A 25,963-nucleotide genomic window follows, 5' to 3' on the forward strand; every position below is an offset into this window, starting at 1 on the left:
AAGAGTCTTCATTACTCATTACTCACCAAGCAGATGAGTGATAAAGTTTATTAATGATATCAAATGGGATAGTGATGGTGGAAGATGTAATAAGACAAGGAAAAGGAAGAGAGGAAAATAAACTAAAAACATGTACTGAATTTAGTCATTGATATTTTTCCCTTTCTTTTCCTATTCCAAATAGGAGGTATAAAATTAAACATTGCATTTGTTTTAATGTAAAGTCATTCATACTAAAAAGGATAAAAGTATTCAAATCTACATTGTCTTAGACCATCTGGCTTATCTGGCAGTCCCTCCCTAATCCTGATTACTGGAATAGATCCAACCCTGTAGATAGCTAATGTCTTTTTTGCTAACTCTATTTTTGCTCTCTCTACTTGGTTTGCTTAAGGAATCAGTACACCTGTCCAAAGAATAGTAAACTGTGTTTATACTTTCCCTTAACCCCCTAATATGTGTTAGATTTCAAACCCAATTTTGAGGTGCTGGGATCCCTGATGAGGCTATATGGACAATCCTTTCTGTTTATATTAGCTGCATTAAAATAATAGGAGAGTGAAATTCACCCTTCCAGTTGGTCATTAGACATTAACCAGTTGTGGGACTTTAAATAAACCACCTACAAAATCCTGAAGTGAAACAAAGTTTAAGTTTGTTGGCTTTATTTGATTAGGTTTCCAGGGCATTTATCACTTTCTGTGAAAGAAATATTTAATTTAGATGGCAGTTGATTTGTGTCATGGGATTTCAACTGACAGGAGGAAGAGTTATGTGTGTGTTTATGACTTCTTTGCTTTTAAAAGATTAATGTGAGTGAAACATAAATCACAAGACCTTTAAGGGAGAGAGATGCTGGAAAGACAGAGCAGGAGTGTGTCAGGGTGATGGATTGTAAAGTGTCTTCATCAGGGAGGAAACCAGAGGGAGGGTGGAACACAGGGGTGGTGGGGTGGGAGCAGTGAAGAAAAATGGCTTTTCCTTCCCAAGCACAAAGACTGTGCAGGGGCTTGAACTAGAGCCAGGCAACTTCTTAGCTACATTGCCTGATGCAAACTGAAGAGATGAGCTGATGACTTCCTGAAGCCCCTTTCCTGCCCTGATAGCCAGAGGACAAAAAGAGTACTAACAGCACAGTGGACGTGCTCAGGAAGCCCAAGTATTCCAGGAGACAAACAAACACTCCCTGCCCCCCAAGTCACAAGAACTGGTCCCCTGTTCTGCTCCCAGAGGCACCCTACATCCAGAAGCCAAGTATGTGTGTGTGTGTGAGAGAGAGAGAGAGACAGGAGAAGGAGCTATTCTCAAAAAGGTGGGAATGATAGGAAGAGCTGCCATATGTTGGATACAAACCTCCTGGGAACCATACAGGTGCATCCTTCTCTACAGATCAGTGAGTTGAGGGTTGGAGATGGTCAAAGTGGAGGAGCCAGGATTCATGACTGTCTATTGCAATCCACCCTCCCTTCACATACAAGGTGCTCCCTTGAAACACTTTCAGACAGTTTTTGTAAAGAGCAGTTTTCTGATGTGCATTCTCCTTTCTCTTTACCACCACTTCGAGCAACACATTCCCAGTATTTAGATCAGAATGCACCCTCTCTTTCCTAGCACACTTTTCAAACACTATTCCAGTAGGAAAAAAAATCTACAGTGTTATTACTCACAGTATCAGCTAACATGTATTGTGCCCAGACTCATCTGTGAGTGTGTGCAGATACCATTATATGCATCATCTCATGTCATCCTCACAAATACCCTCAGACCCCATTGCACACGTAGCAATAATGAGCCCAGCATGCCTCCACCCAGGGTAAGGAGAAGGCAGAGTCCCTTGATGCAGCCCCCTCCCTAGCTTGGGAGGAAGAGAATTCCAGGGAGTGGAGGGGGAACATGCTTTCCTTCCTCAAGGATCATTCCCTCCATCTTCACCTTTTGAGTTCATGAACTGAAAGTCCTGTATCTCTGGTTCACTCTGGATCCCCTTAGTACATCTTGGAGGAAGTACTAGTGTCTGTCTGTAGAATGCAAGCACCCCACTCCTTCATCTGACAGGCTCTCCCTGAGGCTTTGACCAGATCCCAGGGCAGCACACCCTACCACCTCTTGCCACCATCTTTTTCACTTTCCAGGCCTGACATGGGTCTCTGTGGATCCTGCCTGTCAAAGCTCACAAAGGGAAGAGAAAAGCATTTTCTGTCTCCTGTTCTCCAACTTATGGAACCCAATAACAAAGCGTAGCTAACTACATCATCATCATTTACACATGCAGTCTGATCGAGGACATTTAGCCATGTAATTAGGTACCTAATTGTGCTGAAAATGCAATTATATGATTTCTTAAGTGAATTAAGTCCTTGGAGAAGTGGTAAGGATTAGCACACGTGATCTAGCTGGAGAGCAGAGACCATGAAAGGCATGTCAGCATGACTATGGCACGCACAGAGGCCAAGTGGCCAGTACTTGAACCACGTGGGTGACCACGTGAACATATGCACATATGTACACATGCACAGGCATACATGTATGCACTGCACACACACACAAGATGTCAGCTTCACCTTTACAATGATCTAGTACAAACCAGGAACTTAATAAATGAGAGCCATTAATATCGCTGGGAGCTTTGTGTACCTCTGTGAAGTGACGTCTGTTTAATGGCTCACTTGGAGACTCTCGGAGAGATTATTTATTTAACATGTGAGAGGCGGGTGTGTAGAAAAAAATAATGATAAAAGAGTCAGTTGGGACATGTCAGAGGATATTTTATGCAACATCACTTATTCATCCAACAACCCAACATTGTGTCAGATAGTGAGGGGTCAAATACAATCCTCCCTCTTTATAGCTCAAAAATGAGTGTAGAGATGGATGACCACAAAGCATTTTAGTGATGATTTGAACAAGTTGTTCAGCAAACTACAGCCTTCAGACTAAACCCAGCCTGTGGCCTGTTTAGCTAAGAAGGGTTTACACGTTTTTAAAGGATTGTTTGAAAAAACAGGAAAACCGATAAAACAAAGAAGAATATGCAACAGAGACCATATATGGGCTGCACAGCCTAAAATATTTATGAGAAAGGTTGCAGCCCCTGCAGGAATAAAGGAAGCAGCAGATGAGCCCTATGCAGAAATCAGGGAAGGTTTCTCAGAGGAGGTGACATGACCTGAACTTCATAGCTAAGCAGGAGTACTACAGCATCTCCATCCCCAGGAACTTCCTTCCAGCCAACCAGTCCACCACACACAAGAAACCATAAAGGATAAATTCAGAGGATTTGTTCCTGAAAGGAGGCCTGGGAGAGTCCAGAGGTTCTGAAATGTCAGGCAGTGGGGTGTGGACCCGTCCCACTGTACAACAAAAGGACCAGATGTGCCTGGCTGATCCCCGACACCAAGACAATGGGGAGGGACAGACCACTCAGCTTCTCATGCCCCTGTGGTCTCGATGCCAGGGATGTTAGCCCTTGAATCACCAGTAGGTCCAAACTGGGGACTGAACGATGTGGCAGAGAAAAGCAGCTGCAGGGAAAGAAGGCACACAGATACCTGGACGCCCAGGCCTTCCAGTTATCCCTGCCCCCAGATCCCTTCATCTCCCTGACAGCTCAGAACACAGGGACCACAGGCTGCACCACCCAGCCTCCTACCCCAACCTGGCTGAATACGCCTCCCCTCCCTTGCAGCAGACACCTGGCTTTACAACTGGGCACAGTGTGGAAACAGGAGACGCTGTTGTTCCTTCCTTCCTGAACACACACATCATGCTCTCCTCCTCCAAGCAGACATCTGCTGTCTCTCTCAGAATCTCAGCTGTCTCACCAGCATCATTCTGTGAGCTGTCCACACACACACACACACACACACACACCCCATTAACCTCAATTCCTGCCTCTTGGCATCAGCTCCTGCAGTCATAACCAGAATAAAACATTCACAGGGCACTTCCAAAGTCTTCATTTCAAGCGGCCTAATCTCCAGCAGCTCAGGCCTCTGCTGATTCCACATCTTCACTCCAGCAATTCCTCAGACAAGTGGGCATCTTGAATCTAGTACCTGACCACTTCCCCTGTCCATCACCTTCCATCTACTCACTTCCCCGCTGAGCATCTTAGGCCCCACAGCCCATCATCAGACCTCCTAGAAAATACGTTCTGAACCCATCACCTCTCATCTCTCCCACTGAAGTTCAAGCCAGCATCCTTGGTTCTCTGAACTGTACCATGGCCCCTGCCTGGTCCCCTTCCTCTGAACAGTGGCCAGAGCAATCCTGACAGCATGACAATCAGTTCACATCACTCTTCTGCTCCAAATCCTTCTATGGCCCCTATATACCTCAGAGTAAGAACTGAAGCTCGTTCAGGGCTCTCTAGCCCCTCCATTATCCTCTGCTGTTATTTCTCTGACTGCATCTCCTACAGCTCATCCCAGGCTCACTCCACTCCAGCCACATTGGCCTTCTGGCCTGTCCTTAAATATACTGGGGCTGCTCCCACCCCAGGGCCTTTGCACCTGCTGTTCCTGCTGTCTGAGATACTCTTCTCCAGATCTCCACTGGATATCTTTTCCCATACTCCCTTCAGGTCGTAATCAAATGCCTCTCTCCCTGGCCACACTTACTCAAATTTGTAACTCCTACTCATGGTCCTTGTCCTTTTTTTTTTTTTTTTTGTCTTCACACTGTCTAGTATACTCCATAGCTTGTGTTTTTCTCCTTTGTATTATTTGTATCCTTTCCCTTGAATGTAAACTCCAGAAAGAGAATTTCAGCTGTTTTTCTTTTTTTTTTTTTTTTGCTGCTGTGTCCCCAGATGAATTTTGTTGAATGAACATGTGAACTCTCTTAACCTTTTCTCCTTTTCTCCTACTGGCCCATGTTTAGATCAGTAAATATAGCTCTTCCCCCTCCTGTGCAGCTGAACTCAAGCCAGGCTAAGAGCACCCCCTATTCACACACACACACATCCTCAGATTGACTGGTCCCCCCTACTCAGTGCTGTGATCCCTAATCCAAATTCTCTGTTCAACAAGCCCCCACCTCTCTCTGTCCATTTCCTCCCTCCTCTTGTTTTCCCTCCAAGCGCCAGTTATGAGGGAGGCTTATCTCACTGGAAAAGAAACCTCTGAAACATCAAAAGAAGGTATAGAAATCCTTTTGAGGAGTTTTGCTATAAGGGGCAGCAGAGAAAGGGCCCAGGAGTGGGAGGGAGACAAGATGTGAAGAAGGAAGCTTTATCTTTTCTTCAGTTTGCAGAACAGTGTGCTGTCAGGGGTGACCTGCTGGCAGGGGCCAATTTGATGATGCAGGTGAGAGAGGGGAGAGTGGTGACGTTTATCGTGTGTGGGGATGTGGAGTCTCATACACACACAGGCCCTGGGGAGCACAGGGCAGCCATAGACTGAGCAGGAGGAAAGTCGTAACAGGGCTGCCCAGCCACTGCAGGGGAGCTGGCCCAGGATCCCAAATATGGCTCGCCCCCCACCCCCGGGCTTCTCTTGGCTTGCTGCCTGCTTCGTCCTGGGCTCCAGTACTTCCGCATGAGTCCAAGGCCCAGGGCTCAGCTCTGGTTCCTCTCCTTCATCTACACTTGCTGGGATGTGGCCCCAGCCCATGTCTGTGAGCACCGTCATGATGCTGGAGCAACCCCTTACCTCCAGCTACACCTTCAGCCCTCACCTTTCCCCGAGCTCCAGACTCCTCTCTCTGATGGCCTGTCCTGCACCTGTGCTTGACATCTAATACATCCCTGAGCTTAACATATCCTCAACCAGCGCTGATTTCTGGCCCCCTTCCTGCCCCACACCACATGCCCCTTATAGTAAACTCCATTCTCCCTGCTCAGGCCGAAACTCTCTTTTCTTTTTTCTTTCTTTGCACACTCCACATCTAATCCATCAGCAAGTTCTATTTGCCCCACATTCCAGATATAGCCCAAATGTCCCTATCCCTCATCACCTGTGGCACCACGGTTCTTATCCAGGTGCTTGCCTAAACCATGGCCGCAGCCTCTCCCATCTTTACTCAGGGTCTGTCCTCAGCACAGCAGTCAAAGTGATGGTTCTCTCTCATACACAGTTCATACAGCTCCTGCTGGACCCCTGTCCCGGCCTCCCATCCCTCACCGAGTGCTGCAGGGTCCAACCTGTCCTGTTATCACTGCACCTCCTAGCACTCTGCCCCTCACTCACTCTGCAGTGGCCACATGGTTCCTGGCTCACCTGGGAACACATCACCTGGCGAATGTCTCTTTGGGACATTCCTCATTCCAATGTCTAGGACTCACAGGCTCCAGTATTTCAGCCTGCATTAGTCCTTTGTGGCTACTATAATGAATGCCACAGTTGTTGTTCAGTTGCTACCACAGATCTGGGCTAAAGCAACAGACATGTATTTCTGACAGTTCTGGGCACTGAGAAGTAAGTTCAAGATCAAAGTGCCAGCAGGTTTGATGTCTGGTGGGGGCCACCTCCTGGTTCATAGCCAGGCATTTTCTCTCTGTGTCCTCATGTGGCAGAAGGACTGAGGGAGCCCTCTGGGGTCTCTTTTATAATGGCACTAATCCCATTCACGAGGACTCCACCTTCATGACCTAGTCACCTTCCAATGGCCTCCTAATTCCACCACACTGGAGGTTAGGTTTCAACATATGAAATTGGGTAGGGGTGGGGAGGGTGGCAATGGCACCCCACTCCAGTACTCCTGTCTGGAAAATCCCATGGACGGAGGAGCCTGATAGGCTGCAGTCCATGGGGTCGCTGAGGGTCTGACATGACTGAGCGACTTCACTTTCACTTTTCACTTTCATGCATTGGAGAAGGAAATGGCAACCCACTCCAGTGTTCTTGCCTGGAGAATCCCAGGGACGGGGGAGCCTGGTGGGCTGCCATCTATGGGGTCACACAGAGTTGGACACGACTGAAGTGACTTAGCAGCAGTAGCAGCAGCAGAGGAGGGTGGGGGGCGGAGGGGACAAAAGCATTTAGTCTAGCACAGCCCAAAAGTTGCCTCCTCTGGGTGACCTCCCTGATCACCTCCTCAGTTATTCTTTCTCCCTTTCCCCCTTTTTTGTGTCTTCAGGATTTATCACCTCCCTGGCCGTAAATCATGAATCCCTATTTTTAACTCCCTATTGTCTCTCCCTACCCTAGAATGGAAAACCCCAAGGGAGGGTCTTAGCGCAGTTCACTGTTAGACCTTCAGCCTCTAATAAAGGGAATGTGATGGGCCCTCAGTGAACCTTCTCTGAAGGGATGGTTCTGGCTGAAGCTTTGGAATCAGACCCCATTCCCACCCCCCATGTTGCTGTTGTGTGACCTCAGGCGGGTTGTAGTTTGCCCCACTGAAAAGTGATGGGCATTATTGCATCCAATTCAGTGGTTCTCCTGAGAAATTGCACTAATATACAAACTTATAAAGTGAGCCCCTAAGTGGTGGTGATTATATCATTATGCATATCTAGAAAGGAGGGCTTTCGAGTGGGAAGAGAGACAATAGTCACTGGGGGAAGTGGAGCTAGAGTATAGCGGGAACCTGAAGGAACTTTTTAGCCAACCAAGTACTTTGCCTTTGCTGCTGGTGGTGGTGATGTCGGGGTAGGAGAGAGGCATTCTGAGTGCCACTGGGGCAGGGGGAGAGCTAGGGCCTAGCTGGGCTGGGGTCTTGGCCCTGCTGCTCTCTAGCTGCGAGGCCTTGGGTAAGATCCAGGAGCTCCCTGGGCTCACTCTCCACATTTCTAAAGTAAGGATGCCCACACCTGTCTCATGCCATTGTTTCTACAGGGACAGAGAAGACAGCAGTGATGGAGACTCCCCTTTGGTTCCCAGGTGAGTGCTCCCTCTACATCTGGGTCTTTAGGTCCTCACACCCCCAAGGTGGTCCATGGATGCCCCTGATCCTCCCCATGGGGCCACACTGTCTTCAGAAAGGGGGAGGAAAGGAGAAGTGAGGATACGAAAGTTCTTCCACCTACTGCCTGACTTTCATGTGATAAGAAAGTCTATGACCAAATCTAACTCACAGGCCAGGCAGACACATAACAGCAGCAACCTCAGGGTGTGAATGGGAGAACAAACACTGGCCACACAGAGCCATGGGGTGGAGGTGGAGGGCAGGGGGGCTTGGTTCTGCTTTTGTCAGATCTGCGGGAGGAGACATTCTCTTCAGATAAATCTTCAGAGCGGCCAGATGTTTCTCCCCCACCCCCCAGCAAGGAGAGGCTTTATAACCCTGGCCTCTGCTCTTTTCTAAGCTGGAGAGGTCAGGTCCTTGGTCACCACATTGGTCACCCAGCCTGAAATCAGGGCTGGGAGGAGCATCGCTGGCTCATTCCCTGGGCCTCCACAGTTCAGCTGCTCCTTACAGAGCTGTCTTCCCCATCATAACTTGATCTACTCACTATCCACGCGCTTGGCCCTGGCTGGGGCATAACCATCACCACCAGTGAAGGCTGGGGACCGTGCTTTAGAGAAGCACTTGCATCAGCCCAGGGAGATCATTGATAGAGCTGCAGGTCCCAGGTGCATGCATGAACATATATGTGGATAAGGTTGTGTGTGAAATCTATATATTAGGAGAAAAAGATACCCCCATAACCTACCCCCTAACCTATAACTACCCCAAACCTACCATCTCAAGAAAGTGTATTTCCTTTCTTTCCTTTTACTGACTCTTTTCTAGAATGTTTAACATAGTTTATATTTAGAATCCTGTTCCTTTCCATTAAATCATACTGTGAGCGTTTCCCCCTGTCACTAAGAATTCCCATGCGTCCCTCAGTAAGTGAGGCAGAACTGTCTGTCCTGTGGATGTATCATAATTTACAGAACTAATTTCTTGACACAAAACATTTAGCTAGTCCTCTCTTATTTTCCATCTTAAACCCAATGGCAATACACTTTGCCAAACATGAATTTTTGTTGCTGTTTCAGGTGATTTCTCCAGGATCAATGACTAGAAATGGAGTTTGATATTTGGGATGATATATTTGCCAAAGAATGTGTGAGAGAAGGAAAGGTGCCCATTTTTGAGAATCCCACATTTTTTGAGCAATCTAGACAGCATATATTTTAGACAATAGCATGTAAATACATGAAATATCATGAAAATTTTTGTAGTGCTTTATGTTTTATAAAGTACATTCTTAATTTTATCTTCACAACAAGTTTAAAATAGTGCATTATTCTATATACTGGTATCTAGAACAAAAGTAGTTCAGCCCCTGGTTTTCTGAGTTGGCAACCCACTTCTTCCATTGCGTGAAGTTGTTCTGTTCTTGAAAAGAAGCAGATACAGTTTCAAGTGGTTAAGAACTCAAGCCTCAGCAGGAGATCAAGCGCTGCCATGTGAATCTGGTCTTCTTAGTCTCTCTCAGCCATAGTTAAAAGAGGCTGATGGAGCAAGGGTGGGGATGGTGTGTTTGGAGTTACAGCGGAAGTTGTAAAGGGAAGACCATCTGGTTAAGAGCCGTCGTCATGGAGGCAGCAAAGAAAACATAACCATCCCTCTCTGTCCTCCAAAACTGCAGTTTCCTGCTGCCATCTCCCAACTTAAATGAAAGCAGCTGCCTGGAAGCTCAGGAGATGCAGAGTAGGGTCAGCCTCCCCAGGGTAAAGAGGAAGACAAAGGAAGGGATCAACAGCCAGTGAAGAGATTCACAGGGCAAGTTCCCAAACAAAGGAACTTCAGTCCTCTGGGGCTTTGGAGCCCAGCATGGCGGCACATGGAGGCATTCTGCTTCACCAACCTGGAAGCTCTCTGAAATCTCTCCTTTTAAGATTTTTATGGAGACTTCATTGCACAGGCATGATTCATTAAATCCTGAGGCACTGTGAGAACCCCACTTTGACTGAATCTGTGTCAACACTGTGGGCAAGGATAATAAGTGATACTCAAATAGCTAGTCTAACTCATAAGAGGTCTATGGATGGTCACTACAGAGTAGCACCATTGCAACCGACACCAAGGAAATGGGTTGGAGAGGCTGCAGCACTCTCCAAGGTGGTCTAGGTGGTGAGTCAGGGCTCAAGTCACCCTGTGGGACCACCCTTCGTGTTGTCCCCTGTCCACTCCATGCCAGGTCATCATGCTCAGCTCACAGGTACCCAGGGGGCTCCCATCTAGCAGGTGGGGCTTTCTTGTACCCTCATCATCCCCATGGCTAGATGTAGCTAGGGCTGGAAAAAGCAGGTCCAGAGCCTTTCAGGCTCCAGCTGGCTCTGGAGGAGTGGGGAGTTGGGAAGCCAGGCCATGCTAATTGAGACACACAGTCACTTTCTGGCTCTTCAGAGCATCTCCAAGAACCCACTTCCTTTGACATTTTGGTGCCCCTGACAACTTTCTCTGGAGAAGCCCTTGCCCGCTACATCATCGGGGCCTGGGTGTACTGAGCTGAATCAGCCTTGGCTCTCATTCCTTCCCTGGGTGTCACCATGCTCAGGGCACACGTGGGCATCCAGGGCCAGCTGAAGACCCTTCCAGAATTTCCAGAGAACAATGCTGCAGCCTCCTCCCTGGTCACTGGTCAGAGGGTATGTGTAGCGACCAGACCTCGGTACACTGTCCCCTGTCCCCTTGCCCAGACAGGCAGGGGAGCCAGCAGAGGTGACGAATGCTCAGACTGTGTCACTGTGCCAGGTCTCCAGCTCCATCAGCTGGTCCTGAAAGAAAGGGCGCTGAGGCTGTAGCCCAGGCAGCTGTGGCTGTAGCTGCTTGTTTGCACTGCTGAGAGGGCACCAGCCCCCACCCCCAGTCCCCCTGTCAAAGGACTGTAACAGTGTTTGAACAGAGCCTTGTGCGCTGTCGGTAGCACTTACGGTCATGAGGTCAGTGGTTTGCAGAGGGAAGCCCCTGGACCAGAGCAGCATCCCCTGCACAGGTGAGAAATGCGGGCTTTCAGGTCCAACCCGGCCCTGCTGATCAGAATCTGGGTGGTGGGGGCAGTGACCCACGGAGCTGGGTGTGACAAATCCCGTGCCCCAGGCACTTCCCATGGACGCTCAACTGTGAGAACCAGGGCCTCAGCTGTCAGTCTTTTAGGCTGGGGATTTACTATCTCTGTGTTACAGATAAGTAAAGGGGGCTATGAGACATGGAGTGGCTTGCCTGCAAAATTCTTTCCTACACCATAGGTGTCATCATCCCTCAAGATGAGAAGGGTGGAGTACCATACCATTTGAGGAGACTAGTACGATTCCTAAGGGTATTTACTGCCTCCCCTCTTTAGGGCCTTGTTTCTTGTACTCAGTGGATGGTGAGTACATTTATCTGTTCCCTCTTTATCCACAACTCGGCAAATTCCTCCCAATTTCTGCTGGGCTCTGGAGCCTGATCCTGACCTTGGTCAGAGCAGGGACCCTGTCTCTCTGTCAGACAGAATCCACCTTCTCTTCTTTCAACATGAAGATCACTGGGCTTGATGAAGGGACTTGTGCAAATCAGAACTTAAATAGTTTATACATACATACATATGTATATGTATGTATATGTGTGTATATATATGTATGTATATGTGTATGTATGTATATGTGTGTGTATGTGTGTATACATATATGTATGTATGTATGGTAGTGCTTTAGTCGCCAAGTTGCATCAGACTCGTGTGACCCCGTGGACTGTAGTCCACTAGGCTCTTCTGTCCATGGGGTTTCCCAGGCAAGAATACTGAAGGGGGTTGCCATGCCCTTCTCCAGGGGATCTTCCCAACCCAGGGATGGAACCCGCAACTTTTGTGTCTCCTGCATTGGCAGGCAGATTCTTTACCACTAGCGCTACCTAGGAAGCCTATAGATATTATGAAAATGAAGTCACTCAGTCGTGTCCGACTCTTTGCGACCCGATAGACTGTAGCCTACCAGGCTCCTCTGTCCATGGGATTTTCCAGGCAATAGTACTGGAGTGGAATTCCATTTCCTTCTCCAGGGGATCTTCCCAACCCAGGGCTCGAACCCAGGTCTCCCTCATTGTAGACAGACGCTTTACAGTCTGAGCCACCAGGGAAGTCCTAACAATAAATAAATATTATAGTTGAGGACAAAAAAAAGGACTTCCATGGTGGTCTGTTGGTTAAAAATCCAGATTCTACTGCAGTGGGGCTGGGGGTGGGTGGGGAATCCATCCTTGGCTGGGGAACTAAGATTCCATCATGCGGATGAGGTGCAGCCAATATATTGTGGTGTTGGAGAAGACTCTTGAGAGTCCCTTGGACTGCAAGGTGATCAAACCAGTCAATCCTAAAGGAAATCAATCCTAAATATTCATTGGAAGGACTGATGCTGATGCTGAAATGCCAATACTTTGGCCACCTGCTGTGACGAGCCGACTCATTGGAAAAGACCCTGATACTGGGAAAGATTAAAGGCAGGAGGAGAAGGGAACGACAGAGAACGAGATGGTTGGATGGCATCACTGCCTCAATGGGCATGAGTTTGAGCAAACTCCAGAAGATGGTGAAGGACTGGGAAGCCTGATGTGTGGCAGTCTATGGGGTCGCAAAGAGTCAGACACAACTGAACAACAATATGCATATATTAATAATATGATGGTTGGTTCTCCTCTCTCCTTTTCCAGTGTGCTAAAGCCACACCAGCTGTTTCAACACCAGCTGCTCTGCCACAAAGAGCAAACCTTCTGAGCTCTTTTTGGTGGTCTTAGTGTTGTCTTATCTGAGATTCTAGACCAGACACTTCTCCGGCCCTGCCCCCGCCCAAGCAGCAGATGGAGACCAAGTTCCAGGCTCCTCCCCAGGACCACACACAGCAGCCAGACTGGGATCTTTTCCTCCCCTTCTTCCAGTCTCTTTTGAATTCCATTTTCTTAGAAATCCTCAGATCTTCAGGAGGAAGAAGGGTAGGGTGTGGAGAGGAAACAGTGGTTCCTTGAGTGTGCCTTGAGGCTATTTACTGCCCCCTTAATAAACTCCAAACTCCACACAACCCAAAGCTGACAAGGCCCTCTCTCAGAGGAGCATCCATGTATGGACAGTGGTGACTTCTGTATTGGAATAAGACTGTATTAAAAAAAAAAACAAAAACCTCAGGAATAATAGCAGGGAAATATAGCTGGAGGAAAGCAGATACTCTGGGCTGTGAGTTACAGCATCCTCAACTTTCATTTCCCCTCCATTGAGCACATCCCTCAAATAGCAATGCCTGGATATGAAAACTCCCTGAGTAATGATCCAGAGGCACGAAGACCCCCTTTCCAGCCCCCTTATCTGCCCCCAGTCTGCATATAAACTGGACAAGTCCAGTTTATCAATGTCAGGAATGGCTCTCTTCTCCAGAGTAGGGAGCCCCCCTCTCTTCACCCCATCCCAAGTCCCAGTGCTTCACCCATGTGTAGTGATATGGCTGGTGTGTTGCAGCCTGCAAGGCTTCAGTACCCACCAGACACCTGTCCCTGTTTTTATACAGTATAAGCAGGCACCGGGGCAACAGGGAAAGCTGGATCACAGCCAGGAGGAGGCAAATAAGGCTGAATCTTTGGATGGGGTTTCAGAGCAGTGTGATGACATTGCACGGCGATTTGGCCGCCCTGGGATTGGGGAGATTATTTGTAAGGTGACACACAAGGGACTGCAGATGGTGACTGCAGATGGTGACTGCAGCCATGAAATTAAAAGACACTTGCTGCTTGGAAGAAAAGCTATGACCAATCTAGGCAGCATATTAAAAAGCAGAGACATTACTTTACCAACAAAGGTCTGTCTAGTCAAAGCTATGGTTTTTCCAGTAGTCATGTATGGATGTGAGAATTGGACTATAAAGAAAACTGAGCACTGAAGAATTAATGCTTTTGAACTGTGGTGTTGGAGAAGACTCTTGAGAGTTCCTTGGACTGCAAGGAGATCCAATCAGTCCATCCTTAAGAAAATCAGTCCTGAATAGTCATTGGAAGGACTGATGCTGAAGCTGAAACTCCAATACTTGGCACTTGATGCGAAGAACCGACTCATTAGGAAAGACCCTGATGCTGGGAAAGACTGAAGGTGGGAGGAGAAAGGGATGATAGAGGATGAGGTGGTTGGATGGCATCACCGACACGATGGACATGAGTCTGAGTAGGTTCCGGTAGTTGGTAATGGACAGGGAAGTCTGGTGTTCTGCAGTCCATGGGTCACAAAGAGTTGGACACGACTGAGCGACTGAACTGACCTGAACACAAGGGACCATGAGGGCAATCATTTTGACCTTGAGACTAGCAGGCACATTCTCACCAAGGCACATCAGATTCACGTGGGCCTTACCTGCCCAGGTACTTTGTCCTTAGAATTTGATCTGGGAGCCTGTGTAAGTGGACACAGGATCTCTGCACAGATAGGAAGGGTGACCTGCTGGCAGTTTCAGGCAGATAACTCCCCTCCTCCAACATACAACCAGCAGCCCCCGGGAGCCCAGACCCTGACCCACGACGACCAGGTATCCCAACAGGCAGACCCCCCTGGAGGTCCTCCTGTGTCACCTCCCATCACGACCTTTCCATTCGCATCCTTCTCTTACCACCGCTGCTGGCATTGCCCACTCAGCATCTCAGAAGGTCAGTCTTGGGGACCACCTCCTCTAGAAAGCCTTCATGAGAACCCAGAGAATTACCCTTTCGGAAGTTTCCCATAGACATCCTTGTCTCTACTGTAAGATCTGTTCCTTGAAGGCAGGGACCTTGCCCTAACTCTCTGCCACATTGCTGGGATGTAGTAGGTGCTAAAGAGAGTTTGCCAAAGGAAAGAACGAATAAACAAAATCCTGAGTTTCCTCACTGTCCTAGAACCTGGGCATCCTGGGGCTGAGTCTGATGGTTGAGTTCCCTCTAGAGCAGCCCCAGGCACATCTTTAATTTATTATTAATTTTTATTGGGGTATAATTGATTTACAGTGTGGTATTAGTTTCAGGTATACAGCAAAGTGAATCAGTTATGCATATACAAATATTCACTCTTTTTCAGATTCTTTTCCCTTACAATCATTACAGAATGTTGAGTCAAGTTGCCTGTGCTATGCAGTAGATTCTTATCAGTTATCAGTTTTATATATAATAATGTGTGTGTGTCAATCCTAATTGGAGAAGGCAACGGCACCCCACTCCAGTCAATCCTAATCTCCCAATGTTTCCTTCTCCCCATTTCCCCTCCTCCATCTTCCCCCTTGGCAACCATAAATTTTTTCTCTGCATCTGTGACTCTGTTTCTGAGGCACGTCTTTATTGTTCATATTGACACTCGAAGACACAGGGTCTAACTTTTACATAAATGTATCTGGTCTCAACCATGTCATAAGTGTCTTGGGGACAGATCTCATCCTTTCCACATACCATGAAGCCTGGGGCTGGGCAAATACTGGTTTGCAAGAAACAGAAATTGTATAACAAGCTCTCCATTTCTTTCCTTGGAGTGCTTTAGCTTGAGGCTACACCCTTTCAGAGCAAGATTAACAACAGACCAAAGGAAAATAAATGTCTTTGACCTTTTTCTTACCCCAAAGGAAAGTCAGTTAGTAAACATTAGTTGTCAGCTAATTTCTACTTTACTTGCATCAGGCCTTTGAGGCCAGAATGTAGAAAAGGAAGGAGAAACTCCTGTGCAAGCAAAGGAGAATTATCTATAGCCACAAAGGTTCCTGTCCTTCCCCTGGACCCAAGTCAGACTCACGCAAAGCCATTTCCGCCTTCCCCTGGATTCGCTGGGTAAAGTGACTTTTCTGACCCAATACCATCAAGCAACAGATGTGGCTGCCACTGCATTGCTGACATCCATACCGTTGTCATGGCTTGAATTCACCCAAGACTTCGTGACACACCGAGTTTCCCTTCAGGATTCTAAGACTAAAATAATCTTCCTTTTCCCAGAGTCCTCTGCCCTGTGTGCAAATTCTTTTCTTGGCTGGACCAGGTGGGCAATGGGAAACAGGAATGGGGTGCTTCTTCCAGGACCTCTGAAGCAGGAGGAAAAATCATTAGAAGTGGGTGGGGAGGTAGGAAGACCAAGCCTTGCAGGAAAAAGAACTTCCCAGCACAGCTTTATCGGAAAATACAAGAAAAGTGAGGCCCTTGCTGGTGACAAGAGGGTCAACTTGTGTCTCTGGGGCCAGTGCCTAAGCACTGCGACATCTGGGAAACACTACTAGACCCCTGAGAATCCAGCTGCTGCTTAAGGCTGTGTCCTGTTAGTTGTGTCCAAGCTGCCAGGCGGAACGGAGAATGTCGCCTACGTGGAGGAGCAGCACCTCTGCACCCTGCTGCCTCCCAGGGCAGCTGCTTTCGACCAGGGGACAGGCGACTGACCACCCTGCAGATCTGGGAAGTCAGCAGGGAGTTGGCTGCAGCCAAATTACATATGGTGCAGGAGCAAGGCCATTTCCAACTTCAGCAGCTGGTGCTGAGGAGAGAGAACACATTTTAGAGCTGTGGCATCCCAGGTTACAACACAGGCGCTGCTTCTTCCATCTGTGAGACTTTGACCTCTTACTTGAGCTCTCTGGGCATGCATTTTATTATCTGTAATTCACAAAAAGGGGCAAAGGCTTCCCTTTTGCTGGCTTGCTGTTCAGAGCTAAGAGGCAACTTCACCCAGCGCCTTCTGCCTACTAAGACCTCCTCCCCCTGTTCCCCACCCCCACCCCAAGGCTGAACCCCCAGGACCTGTGTCAGCACTTCTCTAGTCCTAGAATATTGTGCCCACCCCTGAAAATTCCCAAGATTCACGAGAGCATCAGCCTCCCCTGGTACCTACCCCCATACCCCACCTCCATGGGAGGTGGTGACATCCCCACATGAGAGCTGGAGCAGGAGCAGCCCTTCCCTTCCTCTCTGGTTCCACAGCTACAGGAAACACCTGATGTCCCCACCCTTGACCTGGCCCCCCTCTGGCAAGTTCTGCAGCTGGGACCACACAGAGGTTTCAGAAGCCCAGAGGTATCAGACTGCTTGGCCATTCCTCAGCCATCACCCACCCACAAGAGCTTTCACAGGTACGATGCAAGTGAAGTAGAAATCAGCCGTACTTTGTTCTTCTGTCAGCTTCTCGCTTGATCTCTTGATCAGGCTGCCCTTGAACCCGACACTATAGGAAAAAGGGTTTAGTTTATTCTTTTCTGTCATTGTTGTTTAGTCGCTAAGTCGTGCCTAACTGTTTGTGACTCCGTGTACTGCAGCACTCCAGGCTTCCCTGTCCTTCACTATCTCTCGAAGTTTGCTCAAATTCATGTTCATTGGATCAGTAATGCCATCCAACCATCTCATCCTCAGTCACTCCCTTCTCCTCCTCCCCTCAGTTGTTTCCAGCATCTGGGTCTTTTCCAGTGAGTCAGCTCTTTGATTTAGGTGGCCAAAGTACTGGAGCTTCAGCTTCAGCATAAGTCCATCCAATGAACATTCAGGGTTGATGTCCTTTGGAATTGATTGATTTGATCTCCTTTAGGATTGGTTGGCTTGATCTCACTTCAAGGGACTCTCAAGAATCTTCTCCAGTACCACAATTCAAAAGCATCAATTCTTTTCACTCAGCCTTCTTTATGGTCTAGCTCTCACATCCATACATGACTACTGGAAAAACCATAGCTTTGACTACATGCACCTTTTGTTGGCAAAGTGATTATCTCTGCTTTTTAATACGTTGTCTAGGTTTGTCATAGCTTTCATTCCAAGGAGCAAACATCTTTTAATTCCATGGCTGTAGTCACCATCTGCAGTGATTTTCAAGTCCAAGAAAATAAAATCTGTCACTCTTTCCACTTTTTCCCCATCTATTTGCCATGAAGTGATGGGACCAGATGCCATGATCTTAGTTTTTTATATGTTGAATTTTAAGCCAGCTTTTTCACTCTCCTCTTTCACCCTCATCAAGAGACTCTTTAGTTGTCTAAATCACAGTCTGTAAACATCATGGTGAATGATACCCTCAATAAGAAACCCACTTTACACTGTGACTCAGATCGATATGCTCACGGTGTGTGTGTGCACAAGAAGTCAGAGCTCCCTAAACAGTATCCCAGCTGAAGGTGATGGACCCAGAGTAATATCAATAATAAGACTCAGAATCAAGCCAGTGGCTACAACTGATAAATACCTATTCTGAGCTAGGTACCACATATGTGTGTTAGTTGGTCAGTCATCTGACTCTTTGCAACCCCATGGACTGTGGCCCCCAAGCTCCTCTGTTCTTGGAATTTCCCAGGCATGAATACTGGAGGGGGTTGCCATTTCCTTCTCCAGGGGATCTTCCCAGCTCAGAGATTGAATCCACATCTCCTGCACTGGCAGGAGTATTCTTTACTGCTTAGCCACCAGGGAAGCCCCTCATCTCTGGTGAGGGTGTTGCAATCTCAAGGAGAGCTAGGAAGGAAAAACACAGGGTACTTTGGGTCTCTACAGAAAGGGGGGAGTCCACTCATACTTGTCCAGTCTCAGGACTAGACTGTTGTCTGCTTCCGATCTCAGACCCACACCTGACCATAAATAACATTTTGCTTTGTCATAAACACCCGACCCTGCTACCTTAAGTTACCCATCAACCCCCACCCCAGATCCTGAGCTCACAGTGATCCTAATTCCAAGCTCATATGTACCCTTGAACCTCAGCAATGTGTGACCTTTCATTCCAGGCTCTTAATCCAGTTGCATACTAACCTGTCAACTTCCTGCACAGGGTCTGAGCTTATTCCAACTAGCCTTCTGCAGATATCCCATGTCCTTGCTGCCAGCTGAAACAGCACAGGGTGGTGTAGCCAGTGAGGACTCTCACTGAAGCATCTCCAGAGGCAAGAGATCAAAGCCCAGGTTTTAGGACCCTTGGTGCCATGGATGGCAAACAGTAATTTGAGGAGAAAACTGAGAACTAGAGAGAAGTGAGCACTGTTATAGGGGCTAAGCTCTTGGCCTGGAATGCTTATACTGTTGTCTGTGCAGCAAACTCCTATTCATCCTTCTTAAGCCCATCTTGATAAACCCTCTCTGGAAAGCCTTCTCTTACACCAGCAGTTCTCAACCCTGAATGTGCATCAGAATCACCTGGCCCCAACTCCAGCATTTCTGGTACAAAAATGTAGAGCCCAGGAATGTGCATTTCTAACAGGCTCCCAGGAAATCCTGTTGTTCAAGGGACCACACTTTGAGAACCACCATCTTACACCATCCCCACCTTCCCAGACATGCCCAAGCATCCTCCTCTATGCCTGTTCTGACCTATGTGGCAGGTCTGGCCAGGCTGAAGTGTCACTGCCATGGAGTCAGTCACATGGTGTGACTTGAACAAATTAATATCTGGTTTCTACACATAAGCCAAGAAATTCACCCTCAAGTGATCCAAGCCCTTACCTCTGGTCCTCACCCAGCTCACCTAGGCTCATCACTGGGCAGGACCTGCAGGGTTAAGTGTGCCGACCTGAGGCTGCTCAGGCACACACAGGAGAGACTCCAACCCAGGGAAATCAGTTACACTTTTCTGGAGCTTAGCTTCCAAATCTGTGATAAGGGAATAATAGTAACTAGTACTGAATGGGATTGCCGCTGGGACTATTCGAATTAAAATACCTTAAGTGTTAAGAATGGTACCTGGCAAATGGCAAGCAATTGCCAATTGTTTTTAAAAGAGAAATAAGAGTCCTTTCTAATCCTGGCTGCATTGGACAAACTTGACTTAAGAAAGGCTTGCCTTCACCCGGGAAATTCCTCACAGCAATCTTGGGTATTTGAGCTTCTATACCCATCCATGCTGACTTAAGGAACGTTCTGTCCTTTCTTACTTAACTCTGAGGGGCTCGTTAATCTAGGAAGCTCTAGAATGCTGGCCTCTGAATGCATTCATTTGTATGCATGCTTTTATCCTAGGAATCATGCATTCAGTAAATGTTTATTAAGTGCCTACTATGAACTAGACATGGAACAACAGACTGGTTCCAAATAGGAAAAGGAGTACATCAAGGCTGTATATTGTCACCCTGCTTATTTAACTTATATGCAGAGTATATCATGAGAAACGCTGGACTGGAAGAAGCACAAGCTGGAATCAAGATTGCTGGGAGAAATATCAATAACCTCAGATATGCAGATGACACCACCCTTATGGCAGAAAGTGAAGAGGAACTCAAAAGCCTCTTGATGAAAATGAAAGTGGAGAGTGAAAAAGTTGGCTTAAAGCTCAAGATTCAGAAAACGAAGATTATGGCATCCGGTCCCATCACTTCATGGGAAATGGATGGGGAAACAATGGAAATAGTGTCAGACTTTATTTTTGGGGGCTCCAAAATCACTGCAGATGGTGACTGCAGCCATGAAATTAAAAGACGCTTACTCCTTGGAAGGAAAGTTATGACCAACCTAGACAGCATATTGAAAAGCAGAGACATTACTTTGCCAACAAAGGTCCATCTAGTCAAGGCTATGGTTTTTCCTGTGGTCATGGATGGATGTGAGAGTTGGACTGGGAAGAAGGCTGAGCACCGAAGAATTGATGCCTTTGAACTGTGGTGTTGGAGAAGACTCTTGAGAGTCCTTTGGACTGCAAGGAGATCCAACCAGTCCATTCTGAAGGAGATCAGCCCTGGGATTTCTTTGGAAGGAATGATGCTGAAGCTGAAGCTCCAGTACTTTGGCCACCTCATGCGAAGAGTGGACTCATTGGAAAAGACTCTGATGCTGGGAGGGATTGGGGGCAGGAGGAGAAGGGGACGACAGAGGATGAGATGGCTGGATGGCATCACTGACTCAATGGACGTGAGTCCGGATGAACTCCGGGAGCTGGTGATGGACAGGGAGGCCTGGTGTGCTGCGAATCATGGGGTCGCAAAGAGTCGGACACGACTGAGCGACTGAACTGAACTGAACTGATGTGCTAGATACTAAGTCCCAAGCTGCATTTGATCACCCTGGATTGAGGTGTCCAGCATCCACTTGACCTTCCCTTGTCTGTGCCTCCCTCCCCTGCCCTGACACCTGCTCTGTCTTTTTGCTGACTTGAGGCTTTTTTTTCTCCTCTTCCCCACCTCCAGGCTCTATGCTGGCCCCAGAGCCCTCAGCCTGACCCTCCCTCCTCCAGGGGCCTCAAACCTGGAACCCCCACTTCCTCCCACCACCAGCCAGCTTCTTATCAGAAAGAAGCATCTGGCAGCTTCGCTGGGGAGAATGACCTCATCACACTATAATTAGTGACTCTCTGAATGGAAATGACTATTATGAAGCATCCTTCTCTGTCTTAATAGGAGGCACCCTTGTAATGGGAAAATGGGATTTCCATGTGAACACTGAAGTTTCCATGCTCTAATAAATCCTTCCTCTCACCCATCTCCCAGAGGGGAGGTTCCTGCTCTCCTGCACATCCTAGCCTTCTGTCTAGATCACTGAGCTTTGGAAAAACACACTCAGTAACTTAGATAGTCTCACAGAGTGCCTTTCCCATAGAAGAAGAATGCAGAGGCCTGTGTAGGGTCTCAGACAGGGATCTCTGGGAGGGGCATCTTCAAGAGAGATGAGACACAGGGCCCTTCAGAGAAGGCAGACTAAGTCCCAGCTTCAAGCCTGAACACTGACAAGCTATGTGATGGTGGGCACATCACTCTCTGAGCCTCAGTGGCCCACCTGTGAAATGGGCTAATAAAAGCGGTGGTGCTGTCTCTCAGTGGTGTCCTACTCTTTGCAACCCCATGACTGTAGCCCACCAGGCTCCTTATCCATGGCATTCTCCAGGCAAGAATACTAGACTGGGTTGCCATTTCCTCCTGCAGGGGATCTCCTGACCCAGGGATCAAATCTCCTGTTCATCTCCTGTTCATCTCCTGCATTAGCAGGCAGACTCTTTCCCACTGCACCACTTGGGAAGCCCCCAGTATATCATGCACCTGGTATATTAGATGGACAGCAGCTAAACCAACAACTGACATATGCAGACACCCCACACATGGTCTGTATTTACCATCATCACAAGAAAAGCTAAGGCCTGAAGGGGCAGGTGATGCTGCACTAAACACAACTGGACCTGTCATCACACCCTGCACAGGTGTCTGGTGAGCAGGTACAGGCAGGGCTCTGGGTCAGAGGGGCGATAGGGATGCAGCAGGGGTCCCTCACGTCCTGGAGATGCCATAATGGTGTCTGACAGCCCTAGGGTTCACACAGCGCTCTCCAGCAATGGTCAGCAGCCAAGCAGAGCCTGGGCCCTGCTCTGGGCTCCCGGCCAGAGGCCTGTCCATGTACCATGCACCTGTGCACCCTGGGCCAGTGCACCTGCGAGCAGAGGGTACAAGCTCGTTGGAGACACTGCAGGGTGTGGGTAGCCATCCTTTCTCATCTCGGGCTCTTCTGTTCTGTCTACAGAGCACAACCCTGGGATGGCCTCGAGTGAGATCAACGTCGCTGTCATTGCAGGTATGCGGTCCTGGGGCCCTGCAAGTAGGCAGGAGAGTCAGAGGAAAGACTCACAGGAGGGCCTGCCATGGCCTCAACTTCCTTCCCTCAAAGGTGGTTAGAAGGTGGGCCAGGGACTCGGTCTCTGTAAGAATGTCCAACACAGCATCCTGGTGGACGAGAGGCCAAGACAGCCGAATCAGGGCCTGTCAGGCCCTAGATCCACAGGATTGGAGTCTGGAGGGACAGCCACTCCAGTGAGGAATGTGCAGGGCTGGGTGGGCTTGAGGGGCTGACCAAGGCTCCTGACTTCTTCCCCAGCTCCCTCCAGCCACACTCTTCCTTGTGATGTCTTACACTCCTGTCCCTCCATTCTAAGCCTGCCCCAGCCTTGCTTTGAACCCCATACTGGCCCTTGTTGGTCATGGCTATGACCCCAAACTGTTTCAGGACCCACTAAGTCTGTGAGATACAGCTTTTGGTGTCCTGAGATTCACACATCTCCCATAGTTCATTCATAGCTCAGGGAACTTCATGATTAAATATAAATAGATAAAAGCAGACAATCACACTGGTATTGTCCTACTCACTGGACAGCTGAACCTTCTTCTTTTTAGATAATATCATTCACATCATGCAGACAGGAATGCCTAACGGCAGCGGGAAGTTGAGGAAATTGTACCACAAAGCTGAGACTGGCTTCAGCTATAGCCTCTATGTATTCTCCACCAGCCCCTCCCTCAGTAAACCTACCTTCTAAGTCAAGGCAGAGAGTTTCTTCTGCACTTTAAAGCAAACATCTGAGCTTGAACCCCTTCCCAAGCTCTGAGAGTGCCACCCATTAATCCTACCCTAACTGTTCCTTCCTTCCCACTCATCCTCTCTCTCCAAGACCCTGAGTGGCCTGGTCCTTCTGACCAGCCCAGGCACGGCACCACCAGACCCCTGCCACAGAACCTGCCTCCCAGGAGCACAGGGGAACTGGACTGGGGTGAGGAGCACAGACCACATTTCACCCAACCTGCCCCCAACCCTGTGGACAGCCCTCGCCTCCTCTCCTTCCTCCTACCCAGAGGACAGCCAGTTCAACTGGTCTTCCCAACACCATGCACTTCGAGTCCCATGCCCGGTTGGGACTGTCCAGCTTTTAAAACTGAGAAAGCTCAGATTGGTAAAGTATAAGAGAAATACTGAGGGATGGAGTGATGCACTCTGCAGGGGAAGGATAATCTTAGAGGAAGTGGTAGAGACTCGATTCAGAAGGGAGCATCCAAGTTTACCAGGAAGATAAGAAGGGAAAATATTTTCAGCAGACAGAACATTTGCAAAGACATGGGAAAACGGTCAAACAAAAAGTGTTTGGAGAATTACAAATCAGCCAGATGGACTCCAGTAAGAAGAGTTTGAAAATGATTGCAAGTTCTTAATACCAAAGTGTCACAGAGTTTTAGAGGGGGCCATTCATCTGAGGTACTAGTGGTAAAGAACCCGCCTGCCAATGCAGGAGATAGACGCAGGTTCAATCCCTGAGTCGGGAAGATCCTCTGGAGAAGGGCATGGCAACCCACTCCAGTATTATTGCCTGGAGAATCCCACGGACAGAGGAGCCTGGCAGGCTATGGTCCATTGAGTTACATAGAGTCAGACACGACTGAAGCGACAGCACGCATGCATTCATCTGAAGACTGAAGGAGAACTTTGATTAAACATGAATGCTTTTTGGAAGGGAAAGACATCAGGTTGTTAACTGGTGATTTCTGAGTAGAAGGATTAAGGACATTTTCATTTCCATTTATATTTCTCTATGTTTGCCAGGTTTTACAAAATGAGCGTGACTTTATAAAATAAATTTTTTCACTCTTTTAATATCTATATGTAAAACACCTAGTTCTTTGGAATTAAACTTATTTAAAATTAAAAGTTTCAAGTCCCATGAACGTCTCAGTTTTAGGCAAAAGCATGAGTTGAATTCTGTGGATGGTGCTTGGAGGTCTGCCTTCCTCGGTGGACCAAGAAGGCCTCAGAACAGGGTCAGTTCTGAGATGATTCCAGGCTCAGTCTGAGGTTGCTGAGTGGAGGGAGTGGGGAAGTCAGGGGTCACTTAGACGGGCACGGGGACGGGCAAGTGCACTGGGCATGGCAACAGTAAGGCAGGAAGGAGTCAGCCTGTCTAGGCTTGGTGTTTGTCCAGCAGCCTGTCTGTCCTGGCACACCCCCGTGGGCATGCCTGCCCTGCCCTCACCCCAGTCCAGCCCCTGCCCCCCACACTGAGTTGTGTGCTTCCCTTCCTACAGGCGTGATCGCTGCTATGGCCTTCGTGCTGGTCGGCCTCCTCCTGCTCATGCTGCACTACATGTACCGGCACAAGGGCACATACCACACCAACGAGGCCAAGGGCACGGAGTTCGCCGAGAGCGCGGACGTGGCCCTGCAGGACGACCCGTCCCTCCAGGACAACGGTGGCAGCAGCAAAAAGGAGTACTTTATCTGAAGGACTTTACCAGGACTCAGCTCCCCCCATGCCTCCCCGTCCAGGAAAGAGAGCCCCACCACCTGCCCCATCACCTGCAGCACTGGGCAGCCCTCGAGCGCCCCCTACACCCCAAGACACGCACCTCACCTGGGACACTGGGTGCCACCCGGCGTAGGGGCGAGGATCGAAGGAGGAATCCAGCTGGAGAGTCCTCTCCCAGGACCCAGGGGTGCTCAGCCGGGCGGAGGAGGTCTGAGTCCTCCTGGGCTGTACAGGTTACCACCTGCGTTGGGGTGGAAGTCCTCGCTGGGTGTGAGTGGGGTGGTGGCCTGGGGGAGCAAGGAGTGAGTTGTCATCATGCTGACTGGGGACAATAGTATCAAACGTCAGCCCTTGACATTTGGGGGGAACAGCAGGTGCCAGAGCTCCAAGGCACCTTTGTCTCCCGTAGATGCAGCTCTGAATGATTGGAAATAAATTTGAAATGTAACAGAGCATTCAGAGTCAAATGACATGACTGTGATTGTTGTATTCTCTGATGAACTCCATGAGCTGATGCTGGGACACAGCTCTGGGCTCCACCGGGCAGGTGTCAGAGAACACAGTCTATAGAGGTGGCTTCTGGGCCCCATGAGGGAGGGAGGGACCAGTGACCAGCAGGCATCTTCCCCACATGAGCACAGCTTCAGGAAACAAATATAGGAGTGCAGTGTCCCTCTAGAAATACCCATGGCACTGGCTGAAGTGTTGGTTCCCAAATTCCTAGTATTACAAAGAATGGACCTACTAAAAATATGAGTGAACCTCATCAGAAAAGCATTCCCAAGCCCAGTTCCAACATGTGTGGGAAAGGCTTCCCCACAGCAACAGGCAACTCAACTCAATTCTGACACTGTCTACCCAGAGATGGAATCAGACTTCACAGGTAAAGGACTCAGTCCTACAGGATCACCCTCATCTCAGATGTCACCTGTGCTTCCCTCCAGCCAGCTACAAACTGGAGGTGCCAACCACTCCCTCCCTGGGTTCCATGAATGTGCTAGAAGGGCTCACAGAACTTGGGAAAATCAGTTTACCCATGATTTACTCAGATTACTGATTTATTATAAAAGGTTACTGAACCCACACTGCAAACTATTATATAGGATGGATAAGTAACAAGGT

General features: G+C 48.5%; 1 protein-coding gene across 2 annotated transcripts in view; it reads left to right on the forward strand.

Annotated features, from left to right (window-relative positions):
• The window catches only part of GYPC (glycophorin C (Gerbich blood group)), a 49,186-nt gene extending 23,717 nt beyond the window's left edge, over nucleotides 1–25,469 (forward strand). Inside the window, exons 2-4 of one of the 2 annotated variants that reach the window (XM_055572942.1) lie at nucleotides 7,779–7,823; nucleotides 22,297–22,347; nucleotides 24,621–25,445. In XM_055572942.1, the coding sequence (XP_055428917.1) occupies nucleotides 7,779–7,823; nucleotides 22,297–22,347; nucleotides 24,621–24,817 (293 nt within the window). In that variant the 3' untranslated portion in view covers nucleotides 24,818–25,445. Of the gene's footprint in view, nucleotides 1–7,778; nucleotides 7,824–22,296; nucleotides 22,348–24,620 lie in introns of both variants that reach the window. The other variant, XM_055572944.1, reaches the window with a different exon arrangement.
• Nucleotides 25,470–25,963: the final 494 nt, after the last annotated feature.

This window comes from Bubalus kerabau, chromosome 3 (assembly GCF_029407905.1).
Source record: "Bubalus kerabau isolate K-KA32 ecotype Philippines breed swamp buffalo chromosome 3, PCC_UOA_SB_1v2, whole genome shotgun sequence".
In the NCBI taxonomy this organism is placed as follows: domain Eukaryota; kingdom Metazoa; phylum Chordata; class Mammalia; order Artiodactyla; family Bovidae; genus Bubalus; species Bubalus kerabau.